General features: G+C 53.6%; 1 protein-coding gene across 1 annotated transcript; it reads left to right on the top strand.

The window, feature by feature from the left end:
* Positions 1-8,696: 8,696 nt before the first annotated feature.
* CRYBB2 (crystallin beta B2) lies at positions 8,697-16,251 on the top strand. Its single transcript, XM_026002862.1, has 5 exons — positions 8,697-8,750; positions 11,478-11,596; positions 12,796-12,928; positions 14,219-14,361; positions 16,083-16,251. The coding sequence occupies exons 1-5, from the start codon at positions 8,697-8,699 to the stop codon at positions 16,249-16,251; spliced, it is 618 nt and encodes a 205-aa protein (XP_025858647.1).
* Positions 16,252-19,119: the final 2,868 nt, after the last annotated feature.

The following is a 19,119-nucleotide window of genomic DNA, read 5'->3' on the forward strand; positions in this document are numbered from 1 at the left end:
GGAAGGCAGGCACAGTCCATCCCATTTCACAGATGAGGAGCCCGAGGCTCAGAGAGGCAGCATCAGCTTCCCGGGGCCGCACAACAAGAAGCGCTCGAGCTGAGGTCTGCACTCTGAGAGCTGACTCTGGAACGTGAGCTCCTGAGCCCCGCACGCTGTGACGTGTCCAGCAGGGGCAGGCACACATAGCAGAGAAAAAACCAACAGTAGCAACAATACTCATTATAGCCACCCGGTCGTCCCCACAGTGTGCAGAGTACACGGCTGGGTGCTCTACGGGGTCTCCTCTAATCTGCTAACTGGTGACACTGAGCCCCGTGTGCAGAGAGCAGCTGAGGCCCAGAGCCCTAAGCAGATGCCCCAAGTGCCAGAGCTTTGAAGTGGCGGGATCAGGACTCAAGTTCACAGCTGCCTCCAAAGCTCATCCACACCCCCGACCGCGCACCCGGCCCGCTGGCTGTCCATGCTGGGGTTGGCTAAACTAAAGCCTCTCGTGCTGCCGCAGCCACTTTTAAATGGGCACCTACTGTGTTCTGGGCATTGGGCCAGGGGCTGTCCGCACCTGGTCCTGGCTAGACCATGACTGGCTCCTGGGTGACGGGGTCAGAGGAGGGATTGCAGGGAGGCCAACTCGGTGCCACGCCAGTGGGTCCCTGCTTCCTGGCTCACACTGAGCCCCGGGGTCTGCAGCTGGGCTGACTCTAGAGGTGGGGGTACTGCAGATCCAGGGGGGCCCAGGAGGTCACTGGTGTCTGAGGATTATCCAAAGCCTCAGATCCACACTAACCAACGGTCTGGGTCAGGGAGGGCTTGCTCTCTGCATTCAATCCTCCTAACGGCCCGGGAAGCTCAGAGAGGGATTGCTGGTGGCGGGGGTCACACAGCCTGGGAGGTGAAGAGCTGAGATCTGACCCCGGGCCTGTCTGACTCCAAAAGGTCACTCTTAGCTCCAACCCAGACTCAAATTCTAGCTTCTGCAGGGACAGGGCCTGAGAGGAATAGTAAAGTAAGTACCTCTCAGTGACAGGAGGGTGAGGGTCACGAAAGCACTTTACCCGTTTACCCGTTTAATCGAGAGGCAGCGTCGTCTAACGGTGAAAAGCAGAATGGCCGAGTGGGGCTTTTGATCCACACCACTTGGGTTCCTTTCCAGGCTCTGCCACTTGCTGTGTGCCTTTGGGCAGATTGCTTAGCCTCTCTGTGCCTCGGTGTTCTCGTCCACGACTCGGGGCTAATCACACCACCTGTCTCACAGGTTGTTGTGAGTATCGATACGAATTTAATTTGCAGGAAGGGGGATCCCTGGGTGGCGCAGTGGTTTGGCGCTTGCCTTTGGCCCAGGGCGCGATCCTGGAGACCTGGGATCGAATCCCACATCAGGCTCCCGGTGCATGGAGCCTGTTTCTCCCTCTGCCTATGTCTCTGCCTCTCTCTGTGTCTCTCTGTGACTATCATAAATAAATAAAAATTAAAAAAAAATAAAAAAAATAATTTGCAGGAAGGGCTGAGAACGCCGGGTAAAACGGAGGAGCTACTAGGCTGAGCGTTCGCCCTCCGCCTCACCATCGTCAAAAATTGTGACCGTGGAGACGGGCTCCATGGTTATGTGGAGCAGAGACTTCCCAAGTACTCAGCAATGGGGTTTGTCCTAAGGACGTCAGTGCAAACAAGGACATAAGGCAACCAGGCTGCAGCAAGGCTTCAGGGGGACAAGGGAGCCCAGGGGTGAGCAGGGCTCATGGAGGCAGGACTAGAGCCCATGGACTCTCGGGAGCTGGGCAGCAGGCTCTGTGGGCATCGTCCTGGGGCCCCAGCCTTGGTGCGCCCCAGTGAATGCGTCTGCCACTCCTGGTTCTCTTGGCGTCTTCTTGCCACGTCCTGCGGCCAGCAGCTCCTCCTCCAGCCCTTAGTCTGCCCCGATGGCAGCAGATGCCGTGTGCTTCCCTGTGGCCCTTAGAACTTACAATGTTGGTGTGCCCGGGGCAGCGGGAACTCTGGGGAATGAACACCCAGTGGGTGCCACAACTCATCCGATGACCCATCCAGTGGCTAACAGGAATCAGTACGCAGGGACCCCAGCTCCCCATCCTCAGGCGGGTACTTCCCCAACCATTCTTCCCCATTTTGTAAAATCACGGGGCCCGTGGCAATGTTGCCCGTGGAGTTGGCATCACTGATAAATCACTGCTGGGCCAGTGTGCATGTGTGGCTGCATTATGTTCAAGATGATTCTTCATGGACATGTGAACATGTCAAAGGCATGTTCAGTTCAATATAACCTTATCCAACCTTGTCTATGATAAGTAGCACAAACACCTCAAATTCCTGGGCACCTGGGTGGCTCAGTGGTTAAGCGTCTGCCTTTGCAACATGGACATGAGAAAATGCCCCGCATCACTGGCCATCAGGGAAATACAAATCAAAACCACAATGAGATACCACCTCACACCAGCGAGAATGGGGAAAATTAACCAGGCAGGAAACCACAAATTTGGAGAGGATGCGGACAAAGGGGAACCCTCTTGCACTGTTGGTGGGAATGTGAACTGGTGCAGCCACTCTGGAAAACTGTGTGGAGGTTCCTCAAAGAGTTAAAAATAGATCTTCCCTCCGGCCCAGCAATTGCACTGTTGGGGATTTACCCCAAAGATTCAGATGCAATGAAACGTCGGGACACCTGCACCCCGATGTTTCTAGCAGCAATGGCCACAATAGCCAAACTGTGGGAGGAGCCTCGGTGTCCATCGAAAGATGATGGATAAAGAAGATGTGGTTTATGTATACAATGGAATATTACTCAGCCATGAGAAACGACAAATATGCACCATTTGCTTCGACGTGGATGGAACTGGAGGGTATTATGCTGAGTGAAATAAGTCAATCGGAGAAGGACAAACATTATATGTTCTAATTCATTTGGGGAATATAAATAATAGTGAAAGGGAATATAAGGGAAGGGAGAGGAAATGTGTGGGAAATATCAGAAAGGGAGACAGAACATAAAGACTCCTAACTCTGGGAAACGAACTAGGGGTGGTGGAAGGGGAGGAGGGTGGGGGGTGGGGGTGAATGGGTGACGGGCACTGAGGGGGGCACTTGGTGGGATGAGCACTGGGTGTTATTCTGTATGTTGGTAAATTGAACACCAATAAAAAATAAATTTATTATAAAAAAAAAAAAGCGTCTGCCTTTGGTTCAGGTCGTGATCCCAGGGTCCTGGGATCCTGGGATCGTGTCCCGCATTGGGTCCTGCCTGTGTCTCTGCCTCTCTCTCTCTCTGTGTCTCTCATAAATAAATAAAACCTTTTTTTAAAAAGCCCTCAAATTCCTTTTTTTACTTCATCTGATATAATACCTATGTCCAATTTTTCAATATTTCATATTGAAATACATATTATTACACATTTCATTTTACGATTCCTTTATGTCATAGTCAGAGTGTTTTACAGTTAATTTATTTGAAAGCATGTATGTAGGTGGATTATCCGATCAGTTTTAATCCAGGAAAGTGAAGGGGCTGCCGCAGAGTAATTGTCATGAGAAGGGAGTGTTGTTGGAACTTTTCATCTTGAGGGTCTCAGAGGTTCTTCTAGCCCTGGCTCCTGTGTGTCTCGGGAGTAAACTGTGTCTGGGGATTCTAAGGCCTATACTCTTTGCAGCAATTTGCAGCAAGGTGAGGCAGAGAAGAAGGTTCAGGCTCTCTGTGCGTGTATCAGTCAGGCGATGGTGAGTAACAAACAGCCCCCAAGTCTTGGTGGTTTATTTCTCACCCCATGCCACATTTCTAATGTCGGTCTAATGCTGGTCTTCTTCACCCACTGATTCATGAACCCGGGCTGATGGAGGCTCCACCCTCTTGCAACGATGCATCTCAGAGCAATGGAAGAGAAAAGCACTGGAACGTCTGGCACCTGCAATAAAATGACCAGACATCTGAGACTTCTCAGAATCCATTGGCCAGAAAGGATCATGTGACCTCACATAATTTCAAGAAAACCCAATGATAACCTGCTGCTCACTGATACACCCTGTTGGCTCCCTCCGCTTCCCTGCCGATTCTTCCTGGGATCACTTCTCAAATAAACTACCTGCACCTGAACTCTTGTCTTAGAGTCTGCTTCCAGGAAAGCCCAAACTAAGACACCTTCCCTCGTCTTTTTATTTCTTATTCATTAATTAATTCAACCAGTCAATAAATACCTCTGAGCACCTAATGTGTGTGGGGTCTAGGTGGACACTGGGACGCCAGGGCCTGCACTAGGACTGAACCCAGCTCTGATGGAGCTCATTGCCTAGGAGAGCACATAGAGGGCTCTGGACACACCGAAGGCCAAGGGCTTTGAGATCCCCCCACTAGATCCTTCCAGGGGCACGGAGCCCCACTTGATTTCAGATTTCTGGCCTCCACAACTGTGGGACAATACATTTCTGGGGGATGGGCTTTTTTGGACATAATTTTGATGGTGGTAAAATATACTACAAAACATTGGATTTACTATTTTAACCATCTTAAGTGGGGATCCCTGGGTGGTGCAGAAGTTTGGCGCCTGCCTTTGGCCCAGGACGCAATCCTGGAGACCTGGGATCGAATCCCACATCAGGCTCCCGGTGCATGGAGCCTGCTTCTCCCTCTGCCTATGTCTCTGCCTCTCTCTCTTTCTCTCTCTGTGACTATCATAAATAAATAAAAATTTAAAAAAAATTAAAAAAAAAACATCTTAAGTGTGCAGTTCAGCAGCATTAAGTACATTCACGCTGTTGTGCAACCAGCATCACCATCCCTCTCCAGAACGTTCTCAGCTTCTCAAACTGAAAGTCTGGGCCCATGAAACATTAATGGCCCATTCCTCCCTGCCCTAGGCCCTGGCACCCACCATTCGACTTCTTATCTCTATACATCTAGCTACTCCCGGAATCTCACGTAAGTGGCATCATCCAGCATTTGGATTTTGTGACTGGCTTATTTCACTTTAGCAGCATGTCCTCAAGGCTCATCCATCCTATTTGCATCGGTCAGAATTCCCTCCCTTTTTAAGGCTGAATTATATTCCATTTTACGGGTAGGTTTTGTTTATCCATTCATTTGTCCATGAGCATTTGGGTTGTTCCCACGTTTTGGCTACTGTGAATAATGGTGCTAGAACGTGGGCATTCAAATATCCCTTTGAGGTTCTGGTTTCAATTCTTTTGGGCTCTGTCTCTGAGAGTAGAATTGCTGAGTGATAGGGAAATTTTACTGATAATTTTTTTGAGGACCACCATGCTGCTTCCATAGAGGCTGCACTATTTTGCACCTTGAATTTCTGTTGTCTTAAGCCACTCAGTCTCAGTTCTTTGTTCTGGCTGCCCTAGAAAACCAAGAAAGTCCTGACTCTAGGTCAGGTGCTGGACTCTGAGGGCACCATGGTAAACCAGGCAGGCAGTGGCTCCCCCTCGGTGATGCTGACCTTCTAATTGGAAAGAGGGTAAGGGTGCCTGCGTGGCTCAGTGGTTGAGTGTCTTGCCTTTGGCTCAGGGCGTAACCTCAGGGTTCTGGGATTGAGTCCCACATCGAGCTCCCCACGGGGAGCCTGCTTCTCTCTCTCCCTGTGTCTCTGCCTCTCTCTCTGTGGCTCTCATGAATAAATAAATAAAATCTTAAAAAAAAAAAAAAAAGAAGGATGGAGGTAAATAAATGAGTAACGTCATGTCAGGTGGTAAAAAGTACTACGGACATAAGCAGCATGGCTGAGCGTGTGTGTGTGTGTGTGTGTGTGTGTGTGTGTGTTTGTGTGTGTTGAGAGCATGGAAAGTCAGGGAGAGCAAGTCTCCCTGGAACCTGGTTTCCGAGCCCTGGTGTTGGTCCCCCTCTCCTGCCTGACCTTGGATTTTTGGTCAAGACCCAGCCTGGCTTCAAGAAAGACAAACACAGAGAGGAAATGTGAATAAATAAAGGGCAGGCGCCCGTGGGGCGGTGCTGGAGCTGGCAGCAGGGATCTGTGAGGTTTCTCCAAGCCTCAGGGGTCTCAGGGCTTGAGAGCACCCATCTAAGCACAGCAGCGCCGGCCCAGGGTCCTCAGGGGGAAGTTCACCCTCCTGGCCTGCAGGATCAGGCCCTGGCCGCCTAGCCATACTTTAGCTATACTAACCTGCTTCCAAGTCTTTAAATAACACACCAGCTCCCACACACGGTCCCTTTCTGGTTGGGACTCTCTTCCCAGCCTGGTTTCCCAGGCTGACTTGTCCCCATCCCTAAGGACTCTGTCTCTTCCTGGGAGCTCTCCTGGACAGTTTAGACTGGAGTGGATCCCCTCCCTGACACTACCCCCTGGAACAGAGTTTGGCACCAAATAGATGCCTGATAAATATTTGTCGAATGGACGGATGGATGGATGGATGCCGGACCCTGGCAAGCCACCCTCCTCTCCTTGTTTTTTTCCCAGGGCCACTGAGATTTGCCTCTGTCTGCCTTCCCCCAGGGCTCGACTGATCACACCAGTGAACCCAGCATGCCCCCGGTCCTGGCAGCCGGACGGCTGATGCATGCAAAGTGGGCATCCCCTTGCCCAGCCGCCTGACCACCCTGGCGCGGCCGAATCCAAAAGCTAATGACATTATTGTGCAGAGACACAATGTCTGTGGGCATTTGCTGACCTGGGCTTTGGTGTGGGCTTAATCCAGCATTCTCGTCCCGCTTTCTGTGGGGACGCAAGCGATCACCCATCTTGGCGCCGACACTCCTGGGGAAGGTATAAATGCCACCTCCCGCCGGCTGGGCTTCACGGGCACTCTCGGGGGCTGGTGTCACTGGTAAGAATGCCTCTCTTGCTTGCCTTGCCTTTTTCGCTCAGCTTTGTCCTGATGGAAAGCGTGGGAGGCCTGGGTTCGAATCCAGATGCCACCCCCTTCTGACACGGGGACCTCGGGCAAAGACTTCTAGGATCTATGCCTCAGTTTTCTCTTCTGTTAAATGGGGAGATGGGTCATAAAACCTCCTTGGCTGTGGGGCTTAGAGATAATGTAGGCGGGTGGTCCAGTGTGGCACCTGGCATGTGACGCAGACCCGGGCAATGCTCTCTATTAATATGACCCAGTGCATCAGCATCCTCGTTTTGCGGGCGACTAGGGAGGAGCATCCAGGGGTTTGTCAGCGAAGGGAATCACACCCGTGAAGGCTCAGCATCCTTTCCAGGGTGGCGAGCCGGCTCTTCCCGTAGCCACGTTCCCAGGGCGCCGGCTCCATGTCCAGCCTTGGGGAGCGTTGGTGGCTAGGAAGCCGCCGAGGCTCTCGGGGTGCTCCCAGCAACAGGTGAGTTCAGGGGCGCTGCAGCTTGGTGGAATTAACCCGAATCGTGCCGTCGCGGCTGCCACGGACAGAGCACCAGGTGGCTTCCAGGGCCGCAGCCAAGCGCTTGCAGTTTTCCTGCATCATGGAATCAAATTGTCACCACCCGCTCATAGATTTCGTCGGGTGCCATGACGGTCCCCATGTGGCAGAACAGGAAACTGAGGCACAGAGAGGCTGACCCACCCGGGCCCCAATGCCAGTGGACAAGGGAGCCGGCTCCTGCGGTGAACCAACCGAGCTTAGGCTTTAGTGTGAGAAGGAGGACAACCAGGGCTGCCCGCGGGGCCTCTGACCCTACGACAGGCTCCACGGCTGGTTCTGTAGGAGAGCAGAGCAGGTTTGGTCACCCAGCTGCTTATCTGAATCTCTTCCTTCTTGCTTTTCTTTAAGATTTTATGTATTTATTCATGAGAGACACAGAGAGAGGCAGAGACATAGGCAGGGGGAGAAGCAGGCTCCCTGCAGGGCGCCCGGTGCGGGACTCGATCCCAGGACCCTGGGATCATGCCCTGGGCCAAAGGCAGATGCTCAACCGCTGAGCCCCCCAGGCGCCCCGAATTTCTTCTTTCTGAGGGACGGCCCGGCCCTGCCTCTAGTGTGGAAGGGGCTTCCGGAAGCCGGACGTTTTCTCTGGAGAAGGAGCTCAGGCCTCCTGTCCTTCCTGGGAACCTGCAGGCTGGCTCACCGCCCCTCCTGCGGGACAGAAGACAGTGCCAACTTTCCAGACTTTTCTGAGGTTCTCAGCAGCTGAGGAAAGTTCTCTGCTGCTGCCTACGACGGTGCCCGGGCTTCTACCATCACGCTCACTTCCTTGTTCTCTTGTAGCCTGAGCTCCATCACGGGTGTGCTCACTAATGGGGAGGGGAGGCCGACGGCAGAGAGGAACTTCTGGGTACAGGGCTGGGGTGGGGGGAGGCAGGTGGGGAGAGAGGCGGGGGCTCAGAGGACTTTGAGAGACCCCAAGGGGGAGCCACCACACGGCCAAGCATGGCCACTGCGTGGGTGCTGTGGCCCAAGTTTTCTCTCAATCAGGAAATGCCCATGATACCCGTGGGTCCGCATTCTGCTCCGCTTGTCAGGGCTGAGTGCCAGGGACCCACCTGCACCCCGCGGGAGCTCTAGTGCTTCACCACTTCTTAGCCGACCCCGTTTCCCTCTTCGGAGCTGGCCTGGACACGAAGAAATGAAGCAAAGGATGGGTGGGAGTTCACACCACTGCCTGCGGACGAGCCGAGATGGGCGACACCCAGACCAGGGCCAGAGTGGGGCGGCCCTGAGGCCCCAGGGTGAGAGAGCCAGGGACCCAGACAGGTCCTCACGGCTGTTTCCCACATGTCTTCCAGGTCATTCTTGCACAGGACCACCCACCATGGCCTCGGACCACCAGACTCAAGCGGGCAAGCCACAGCCCCTCAACCCCAAGGTGGGTACCGTGGGCAGAGGGGCCCAAAGGTGCAAGCAGAGCTTCCCTCTCAGACTCAGTTTCCCTTCTCTGCCCCGACCCTCTCTGGGATTCAGCCTCCCCCAGTTGCCCCCGGGGGCACTGATTCTGAAGGCCCCTTCCTGGCCCACGACCGGCACACCAAGGTTCCTGACACCAGTTTCCAGCTTTGGTGACTTGTGTCTCTGCCTTACCCTGCACCCCAATGATCATGGCGGGGTTCCCAGAGCTGGGGCAGACCCTGAGTCTAGGTGTGAGAGGGGTCTTGTGAATGGGAGGCGAGGTGGGATTCCCGACCTGCTGTGTGACCCGAGCCAGTCACTTGACCTCGCTGAGCCTCAATGGGGAGAACTGGATTCATGATGCAGGGTGGGTTTGAAGAGGCGATGGAAACAAGCTCAGCCCGGCATATGGTGTGTCCACCTAACACCAGCTATTACTGCCCGCATTGCTTCCTCATCCTCCCCGCCCTCCTAGGATCCTGGGGGGAGCCTAGCCCAACGGCCGGGGGCTCATCATACCCACTGTACCCAAACCTCTACCAGCAACCATCCACCTGGCTGCCTGTGCCTGGCTCCCTCAGGGGGCCCTCTGTTTCAGAGGCCCTGGGCACAGGGTCCTCCCTGACCCTACCCTTTGGTCCAATGTGGGGCCTCCCCAGCCTGGGAGGCTTGAGCCACTGCAGCCCGCAACCCACTGATCCCATTTTGACTTTCTAGGGGAGAGACAGACCACAAACAAATCTAGGACTTCAAGGAGTGGGAAGTGTTTCAGGAAACATGAAGCAGGGTAAGGGGTGCAAAGAGTTGGGATAAATGAGGAAAGAAGGTGGTAGCTGAGGTAGTCAGGGAGGCCACTCTGAGGGAGGTGGCATGGGAGCAGAGAGCCGGGTCACCAGCCACGTGAGTCAGATGGGGGCAGAGGAGAATATTCCAGGCAGAGGGCCCAGCGTGCAAAGAGGTGGGGGCGAGCTGTGAGAGCCCGAGGACCAGCAGGAAGGCCTCCGTAACGTGTTCAGAGCCCTGCCGTCCCAGAGACACAGAAAGCCAGGCACGTTGGCAATTTAACATGTCCTAGCAGCCACGATAAAAAAAAAAAAAAAAAAAAAGTACAAAGAAACAGGAGAAATTAACTTCTGTGTTCTAATTTATCAAACCCAGTATATCGCCACCTATAATCGATAGACAAATTGTGAGTAAGCTCTTTTTCATTGTTTCCTTCATGTTCTAAATCTTCAAAATCCGAAGTGTCTCTTCCATGAGCGCATCTTCACTTGGCCTGGTCCAGCACGTTCCACAGACGTAGGGAGCTACTGGCTGCGGCGTCCAACAGCCCACGTTAAAAGGATTAGATATTGTGTAAAATGTTAGCACCCGTGCGCTGATAAATAACAATAGCAGTAATAACAATACTGAGCTTCTGGGCCCTCCGAAGCTTCTCGAATAGGTGGAGGGGCTGACTTTCCCTGTCCTCCCCCGGCTGCTAGCGCTCCTCTCCCAGGCCAGGGTGATAACAAACGTGTCCCTAACATCCCTATTCCTGAGCCTTCTCAGTACCCTGCATGATAGGCATGACCCCCCCCCCATTTTACAGATGGGCAAGCCGAGGCTCCAAGCGACCAGGTTGCTTCTGAGAGTTGTGCAGCTGGATGCAACAGGGGTGGCATCAGAGCCCACATGTCCTGACCCTCCTGTGGTCGAGTCAGTGACCACAAAGGCTGGACTGAGCCCATGGAATTTGTCCCTGAGCCCCGCTGGGCCTCCCCGCCCTGGCTTTATCTAGCTAATCCCCGGCCTGGGAGAGAGGGCCATGTTTACGCAGCCAGTGCTGACCGTGTGGATTGTGCAGCGCCCCGAGCCCGCCTCTTCACCCGGGGCAGCTCCCCGGGGAGGCGCGGCCGCGGAACCCCTGCCCTGAAATGTGCTTGGGAATCAGGAAAAGTGGCAGCTGACCTCCGGGTTAGCCCTCGGCTGTGAGGCCTTGGGGGGGCCCCTTCAGCCTCCCGGATGGGGATCCTGCTGGCTCCCTGCCCTGGACTGCTGAGAGCGCCAGGTGAGACAAAGAGGGTGAAGCCCCCTCGGAAGTACCCCGGCGGAGGTCAGAAGGGGCCTGCAGAGCCCATGCCGGGGATGCTAGCCTCGGGCTGAGATGGGGTCAGGGGGTGCCCACAGGCTCTCCAGGAGCAAGAGAAGCCCGACGTCGCCTGTGAGCTGGGGAGAGCTGCAGCATCTGGGGCCGCGCCCTGAGACGTGCTGTCTCAGAAACCGCGTTTCATCGAGGGCCCGGGTGCTTTGCGGGCCTGCGAGTCTGCAAAGTGCTGCCCTGGTGGAGACGCACCCGGTGAACCTGGACCCCAACTTCAGCTCCGCCCCTGTGTGTCCCGGGGGGTGTGGGACACCCCTTAATCCACGGGAGCATGCCTGGCATGCACAGAGGCGGTGCTGTGTGCTAAGGGTCTGCTTCTCCGAATCCTTCCAGCCTTCCCACGAGGTAGGTTCCCTCATTTCCCATTTTCCCGACGGAGCGATGGAGGCTCAGCGAGGGGAAGTACTGGCTCAGGGTGTCACAGCTGGTTGGTGGCAGAGCCAGGACCGACTCGGTTTATGGGTCTGTGGCTCCCGAGGTTGGAGCCCGGGCCGCCCTCCCCCGCCCCAGTGCCCCGCTTTTCTCCTCCCCATCATGACGGGCGACCCTGTCCTCCTGTTGCAGATCATCATCTTTGAGCAGGAGAACTTCCAGGGCCACTCACATGAGCTCAGTGGGCCCTGCCCTAACCTGAAGGAGACTGGAGTGGAGAAGGCAGGCTCTGTCCTGGTGCAGGCTGGACCGTACGTACCTACCTGGGGTGGGGGTGAGGGGCTCGCCTGGTTGGCGGCCCCAGGGTGAGGCAAGTGGGCTGTAAAGCTGGCGGGGACCCGCCCTCATTGTGCCGCCGGACCATGCGATTTGGTGGCTGGCAGCCTGTGGAAAGACTTCGTGCTCTGGGGTCAGATTGAGCTGGGCTCGGATCCAGATGCCACCACTTCCAGGCTGTGTCACGTTGGACCAGGAACTTCTCTCTCTGAGCCCTGGACTTCTTCCTCTGTGGAAAAAGCCTGACACCAAGGCCAGCCACTCCCTGGAGGCAGGGAGATGGACAGTGGCTTGCATGGACTTTTCTAGAGCTGCCAGTCTCTGGCTCCAGGAGTGTCCTCACTCTCCTATGAGGTTTGAAGCCAGATGTCCCAGCTCTGCATTCACTGGCTGCTCCCCCAATCCTGCCCATACTGGATCTCAGTAGATTCATTGGCATATTTGGGGGCCAGCAGCCTTGGTCCCTGACCTCAGAGAGAAGGGGAGGTGGTAGGACGTGACTGCCCCGCTCAGGTCACACAGTCAAGCACAGCCTGCAGGCGCCTGTCCTTGTGGTTCCCTGACCGCTCCTCCTTGAAAGAGCCTCAGGAATCAGAGGTGGCCCCCGGTGACCCCCTCCCAAGAGGTCAGGGGGTTCTGGTGGGTTGGGGGTCCTGGGTGGGTTGGGGGTCCTGGGTGACCCATCCCACAACTCAGGGTTCTCAGGGAATCCTGCAGAGTGCAATGACGCCACTCAAGTCAGAGTCTGCTGGCGTGGGGAACACGGCCATAGGCATGGCCCTGCCGGCCTCCCTTGTCCGACACGCTCTGGGCTCCTGGTGCTCCCGGGAGCACCTCTTCCTGGACAAGTGAAGTTTTGGCCATTTAAGCACCATATCTGATTCTCAGTTGCCTTTTCATTTTACCATTTGGATGGGAGACTTTCTCAAACAGACTTGACCCTCCTCTGCTTTCTTTCTAGAAATTGAACTTTTGATATTTTTGCTAATGATTGTTGATTGTTCAAAGTTGAGTTCTGGATAACTGAGGTGACCCTGCTCTCGCCTTGGCGGTATCTGGATTTTGATGGCTGAGCTGGGCAAGTGCGAGCCCTGGTGGCTGGAGCAACTAGCCAGGGTCCCGCCAGGGGAAGCTGGGGGTGGCCTGACCCACCCTCGCTCTGTCTCCACTGCAGCTGGGTGGGCTACGAACAAGCCAACTGCAAGGGAGAGCAGTTTGTGTTCGAGAAGGGCGAGTACCCCCGCTGGGACTCGTGGACCAGCAGTCGGAGGACCGACTCCCTCAGCTCCCTGAGACCCATCAAAGTGGTGAGCCTCCTGTCGCTTCTTGCTTCTTCCTCTCTTTGCCACCTTGGAGCTGGGGCTCTAGGGAGCAGGAGGGAGCCTTCACCTCCAGCCCTGTGACCCTTCTGATGGGCAGGGCACACTTCTCAGCTCTGTGACCTAGCATAAGTCATTCACCTCCCCAAGCCTCAGTTTCCCCATCTGTTAAACGGAGATATTTGTATCTAACTGCCCTGAGATTCCCACATGCTCAGCCTAAGGGTCGCCACATCACACAACCCCAGGGGGGGCTCCATTCACGAGATCTCAAAATGCTCTGGGGTGGGTGCCGTTCACATTCCATTCTGTGTGCGGACGGTGCTCCCCGGGGTTGGAAGCTATCACAGAGCAGTAGCTCAACGGATGGCAGCCATCCTAAATATGAAAAGGAATTTTGGGACTGCGTGTGGAGGCAAAGGTGGGTTAGTTCTTGTTCATAACTCATGCCGGCAGGACCTGTGGTTCTTCTTCTCTGACCCCGATTCTTACTAGAATGTGAACTCTTAGGGAGGGCACAGGGCCAGGCTCCCAAACCTCCCCAAGGCAGGTTAACTCTCCCCAGAGCTTGATGGAAGATTGGAGAACATTGGACTTAGCCTCCCATAGAGCTGGGTTCCTACGTTGGCTCTGTTTTTTTTTTTTTTTTTGAAAAAAAGATTTTATATATATATATATATATTATTTATTTATTTATGAGAGACACACAGAGGGAGGTAGAGACATAGGCAGAGGGAGAAGCAGGATCCCTGTAGGGAACCTAATGTAGGATTTGATCCCAGGACCCTGGGATCATGACCCGAGCCAAAGGCAGACGCTCAACCACTGAGCCATGCAGGGGCCCCATTGGCTCTGGTCTTTAAAGGATTAAAGGGGATGACTAAGAAAATATAGGAACAGGATATGGGAAGAGATGTGGCAAGGAAGAAAAGCCAAAATATCTCTGGTGCCTGTTTGGGGCCCCACCAGCCTGCATCTCTGTGTGTGTAGACTGTGGCCAATTTTTTTTTAAAGGGAGCTGAGAGAAAATGACATATCAGAATTGAATGTGCCTGTAAGTGTAGACCCTGGAGTGTCACATGAAGACAGCCCAGTGGGACCCCAACAAACAGCCAGGGTTAACTGCTGCTGTTTATAGACACTCGGGTGGCGGGGGTACTGGGTAGCAGGTGTGTAGGTGGATTGAGCTGATCTCAACGGTGGGGCATCTGAACAGGGTGGGGGAGGCTCACTCCACGCCCCTCTCCCACACCCACTTTCCATGCTCCCTGCCAACAGGACAGCCAAGAGCACAAGATCATCCTCTATGAAAACCCCAACTTCACGGGGAAGAAGATGGAAATCATAGATGATGACGTGCCCAGTTTCCACGCCCATGGCTACCAGGAGAAGGTGTCATCAGTGCGGGTGCAGAGTGGCACGTGAGTACAGACCCAGCCCCGGCCTGCCCTGACCCAGGAGCCTGGTCCCGCTCTGCCCTGGACCCGGTGGAGTGTATATACCCGCGACCTCAGTCTTCCCTTATGGGAAGTGGGCGTGGAGATCGTGAGCTTGTAATTGGCTTTCAGCCCCTGCAGTCCGTCCAGAGCTGCCTTTTGGGCAGCACCTTACCTCTGGAGTGAGACAAAGCTCGGCCTTAACCTCAATCCCCAAGAGCAGGACAGTAAACGTTAGTGGGGTGCAGATGAGGCCGGGCAGGGGTGGGAGGCAGAAGGGTAGGAGGTGACTTGAGTGGTCTTAATGGAGCTGGGAGTGGCAGGAAGTCCAGCCCATGCTGCTGCTTTACCGCATGAGTTCCTGAGTGGATGAGAGAGAGGATGTGTCGTTTCCCATTGAATTAAACTTCCCTGGTACGTGACTCTGGCCGTCACCCACGGGGAATTTCTTCTTGTGCAAAACTTCAGTTCTATGGGCATCCTCAGACAGGCTACAGGCAGTGGTGCTTGGAGCTTGCTTGTGCCAGCTTGGAAGGGCTGATTCTTCAATTTTCAGAATTTCTGTGAGCTGGTTTTGAATCCTCAGTAGCTTGAAATCTGCTATAGTGGGACTATTTACACCATAGAAATTGGAATATGTTAGAAATCAAGACCCCTTTTTCCTCAAGAGAGCTGATTTACCAACACGTACTGGCATTCTGGAATTCACCAAACTCCTAAAATACTGTGCAAAGTTCTGAGTTTGTGGTCTTCGTCATTCATTCATTCATTCATTCATTCATTCTTCAATCTGTTGAGTGCCACCACATGCCAGGCATCGTGTTAGGTGTTCAGCATGTCAAGAGAGATTAGAGACCTGGCTTCTGCTTGGTAAAGCTAAGTCTAGCTGGGGTCAAGAGTTAATAATTTAAGAATCCACACAAATCTGGACTTCCTTTTTTTTTTTTTTTTTTTCAAATCTGGACTTCTTCCCTGAAAAAGGGACTCTTGAACTCAGATCCCGAGAAAGAGAAGAGTAGAAGTGCAGGTGTAAAGAGAGGAAGGAAGGTCAGACAACAGCATGTGCAAAGGCCCTGTGGTTGGAGGAGCCTAGTGCATCTGAGGGACTCTACAAACTCTCGACTGGCTAGTGCGCTGAGATATAGGGACCCAAGACCAAGAGGTAGAGCTGCAAGACCCCCAAGAGGGTCTGGCCAAGCAGGTCCCAGTAGGGCAGGGCTTTGTAACATTCTGGGGGGAAGAAACTGTAAATTTCATTAGGCCCTCAAAAGAGTGAAGGACCCCCCCCCCAGACGGTGGTGACTTCAAATGACAAAGGGATTACAGAGGGCTCCTGGGACCCAGCCTATTCTCCTTGGGCCTTGCAGCCAGGCATGGAGTTAGGAGGAGGGTAGACAGAGGCAGTTAAGAGACCTGTCTTATTCGAGGCTTCAATGGGCTTGAGATCATTCCTTCCTCTGATCCCAGTATCAGGCCTTCAGTCAAAAGTTGCTTCAAGAGGTAGTGAGCTCCCCATCAAAAGAAGGAAGAAAGCAGAGGCTGGATGCCGGAAGGATGGTGTTCCTGCCCAACAATCAGGAAGTGAGAAAGGATTGGGAACTCCCCCCTTCCTAATGGCTTAAGGACTCTCTCTCTCTCCCCCCCTTCCCCCCCCCCCCCCCCCCCCCCGCCGTCTGCCTCTCCTCTGTCCTCCGTCTGGCCTACAGGTGGGTCGGTTACCAGTACCCTGGCTATCGTGGGCTGCAGTACCTGCTGGAGAAGGGAGACTACAAGGACAGCGGTGACTTTGGGGCTCCCCACCCCCAGGTGCAGTCCGTGCGCCGCATCCGCGACATGCAGTGGCACCAACGGGGTGCCTTCCACCCCTCCAACTAGTGCCCCCCTTTCCCTCCTTCCCAGGGGCTTGGTCTGCTGCCCAGGATCCCCCCAGACCTCCTGGCGAGTGAATAAAGTGTGACTTGCAATTCGTGTGTTGCATTGTCTTGTATCTCCAGTGGGAGCTGAGACCTGGGTTCTGGGTGCGTGTGTGCGAGACAGAGACAGACAGACAGACAGACGGAGAACCAGGAAGTGTCTGGCTGGGGTAGGACAGCAGAACCCTCAGGAAGACTTAGAACTCTGTAGCTTCTTAGCCGTGTGACCTTGGGCGTACTGTCCAACCTCTCTGAACCTCTGTTTCTTTGCCTGGTTTGCAGCCACCTGTGCCCCATGAGAGCCTGGCTCCCTTTTACATGGTTGCTGAGAACCATCCCCCTGGGGGCGTGTGAGGGATGCTCCAGCCCTTAAAAATGTGTCCCCTGCCATTCCCATAGTAGCGTGTTATCACCTTGAGCCTGGCAGTTTTCTTAGATCGGCCAGGAGAGCCAATAGCCCTGCAATCCCACCCCGTCCCAGACAGAGGGCCTAGCCCCCCGTTTCTGTTCCATGTGTGTCCCGTGGTCCCTCCGCTCATTAGTTGCTTGGTTTGATCACTCGGCGTCACGGTTGGCCTGGATTCTAGTGGCTGTTCCGGAGCCTGGCCTGTGATCGGGCCTCAGACAAGTGATTTTACCTCTCAGAGCCCCCGTGCTTATACTTGGGGAAAAGTGGGGGGGGGGCTCCCTAATCTGGACTCAGTGGAGATGAAATGAGATGACCTGGGCATTCTCTGGATAAATGGGAATCGTTTGCTGCTCATCTGTAGTCCGAGTATCTACTCCCCAGGGCAGCTTCCTTTCGCTTTGCATGCGGTATCTTTTGATGTCGTGGTTTCACATTTTGATGTAGTCTAACATCGGTCTGTTCCCGTATAGTGTGCACCTACCCTGTCTTCTTGAAGAAATTCTTTCTAATCCCAGGTCACAAATATATTCTCCAATATCTTTACCCCTCTGGACATTTGCAAGTTGTGCTCTTCACATGTGAATTCTCAATCCCTCTGGAGCTGGTTTTGGTGTCCAGTGTGTCTAAGTTCCTTTTGGATCTCCCCTTTTCCACTGCAGGCCACTGTTGTCCTGGAATCATTTCTTGAGAAGTCCGTTTCACCCACTGTGGGGCAATGCCACCTCTGTCGCATATTAGATGGGCTTATGTGCGTGGAGTCTATCCACGGGGTCCGTTTTCCATTCCCCTATCAGGCTGTATCTTTCTGGACTCTGACCACATTATGTCAATAACTATTGCTTTGTAATAAGTTTCGAACCGCTCTTCTTATTCGGAAAGATTTTAGGTAGGGGCGCCCAGGTGGCTCAGTGGTTAAGGGTCTGCCTTTGGCCCAAGTCATGATCCTGGGGTCCTGGGATCGAGTCCCACATTGGGTTCCCTGCAGGGAGCCTGCTTCCCCCTCCGCCTGTGTCTCTGCCTCTCTGTGTGTCTCTCATGAATAAATAAATAAAATCTTTTTTTAAAAAAATTTTAGATAGTCAAGCCCTTGTGTACCTCCATATAAAGTCATCCCCTCGAATCTGGACAAATGGAAAGCCCTGTTGAATGAGCTAAAGTGGTTAACATGATTACCATGCAGGTAGGAACTAATCAGTTCTCAATAAATGTTACTTGTTTCCATTTGTTCCTTCTTCTTTAGCCAATAACTGCCGAGTGCCTATATTCTTCCTGGACCTGGGCAGAGGAGGGGATACAAAATAAATAAGACAGACTCCCGCCCGCCCCCGGAAGCTCCCACTCTACTCTGGAGAGATGGTGATAGCTTGACAATAAGACCTTGGTGATTATTATGGATTGAATTGGTCCTCCTTCCCCAAATTCATGTGTTGAAGTCCTAACCCCCTAGGATCTCAGAATGTGACATTTGTTGGAACTATAGTTGTTGCAGAGGTGATTAATTAAATTTAGATGAGGTCAGAGTGGATTGGGTGAGTCCTTAATCCAATATCACTGGTGTCCTTGTGAAGAGGGGAAATTTGCAGACAGACACACACACACACATACAGAGGACATCATGTGATGATGCAGGCAGAGAATGGGGTGATGCAACAGAAACCAAGCTACATCCAAACCAACAGGAAACCACCAGAATCCAGGAGAGAAACATGGAACAGATTCTCCCTCACATGCCCCCAGAAGGAGCCAACCCTGCTGACACCCTGACCTTGGAGGGCCAGCCTACAGAATTGTGAGATAATAAATTTCTGTTGTTTAAGCCACTATGTTCGGGGCACTCCGTGATGGCATCCCTAGGACACTAATACAATGATGGCAAGAGGAAGGGGCCAAGGACACCAAGAGAGGGCAAGGGTACTGCCTGGGGCATTAGACCTCCAAAGATGTGGGAGGCGTTGAAAGAAGAGTTGGCATTTTCCAGATGAATCTTGGGGAAAACCATCTTGACAAAGGGAACAGAGTACGCAGAGTTGGGGATGCAAGAGAGAGCATGGGATGTTCCAGTGTTCTAAGCATAGTGACCACCTCAGGGCATGGAAACTCTGAGGGCTGGCTAAGCACAAAGTCCTGAGACATTGGATGGTGGTGGTGGTGGTGGTGGTGGTGATCAAGATGATGATGTGCATGGTAGGCAGCACCAAGGGGGCTTCTATCCATCTATTCCTAACACCAACCTACCCAAAACTTAGTGGTAAAACTACAACAATCATTTGCTTTGCTCACATGTGTCATTTGGGCAGGACCCAGTGAGGATAGCACATCTCTGCTCCAAATGGAGTAATCTAGGGTAGCTCAAAGGCTGGGGAGGAGTCCCATGGCTGAGTGTTGGTGCCGGCTGTTGGCTGGAATCTCAACTGTGGCTCT

Source organism: Vulpes vulpes, chromosome 10 (assembly GCF_048418805.1).
Source record: "Vulpes vulpes isolate BD-2025 chromosome 10, VulVul3, whole genome shotgun sequence".
Classification (NCBI taxonomy): Eukaryota; Metazoa; Chordata; class Mammalia; order Carnivora; family Canidae; genus Vulpes; species Vulpes vulpes.

Bases quoted from the DNA above. Each gene is read 5' to 3' on its own strand.
- CRYBB2 (XM_026002862.1), top strand. From the start codon at position 8,697: ATGGCCTCGGACCACCAGACTCAAGCGGGCAAGCCACAGCCCCTCAAC. The intron at 12,929-14,218 runs GTGAGCCTCCTG...CCCTGCCAACAG, and splicing joins CCCTGAGACCCATCAAAGTG to GACAGCCAAGAGCACAAGAT. The intron at 14,362-16,082 runs GTGAGTACAGAC...TCTGGCCTACAG, and splicing joins GTGCGGGTGCAGAGTGGCAC to GTGGGTCGGTTACCAGTACC.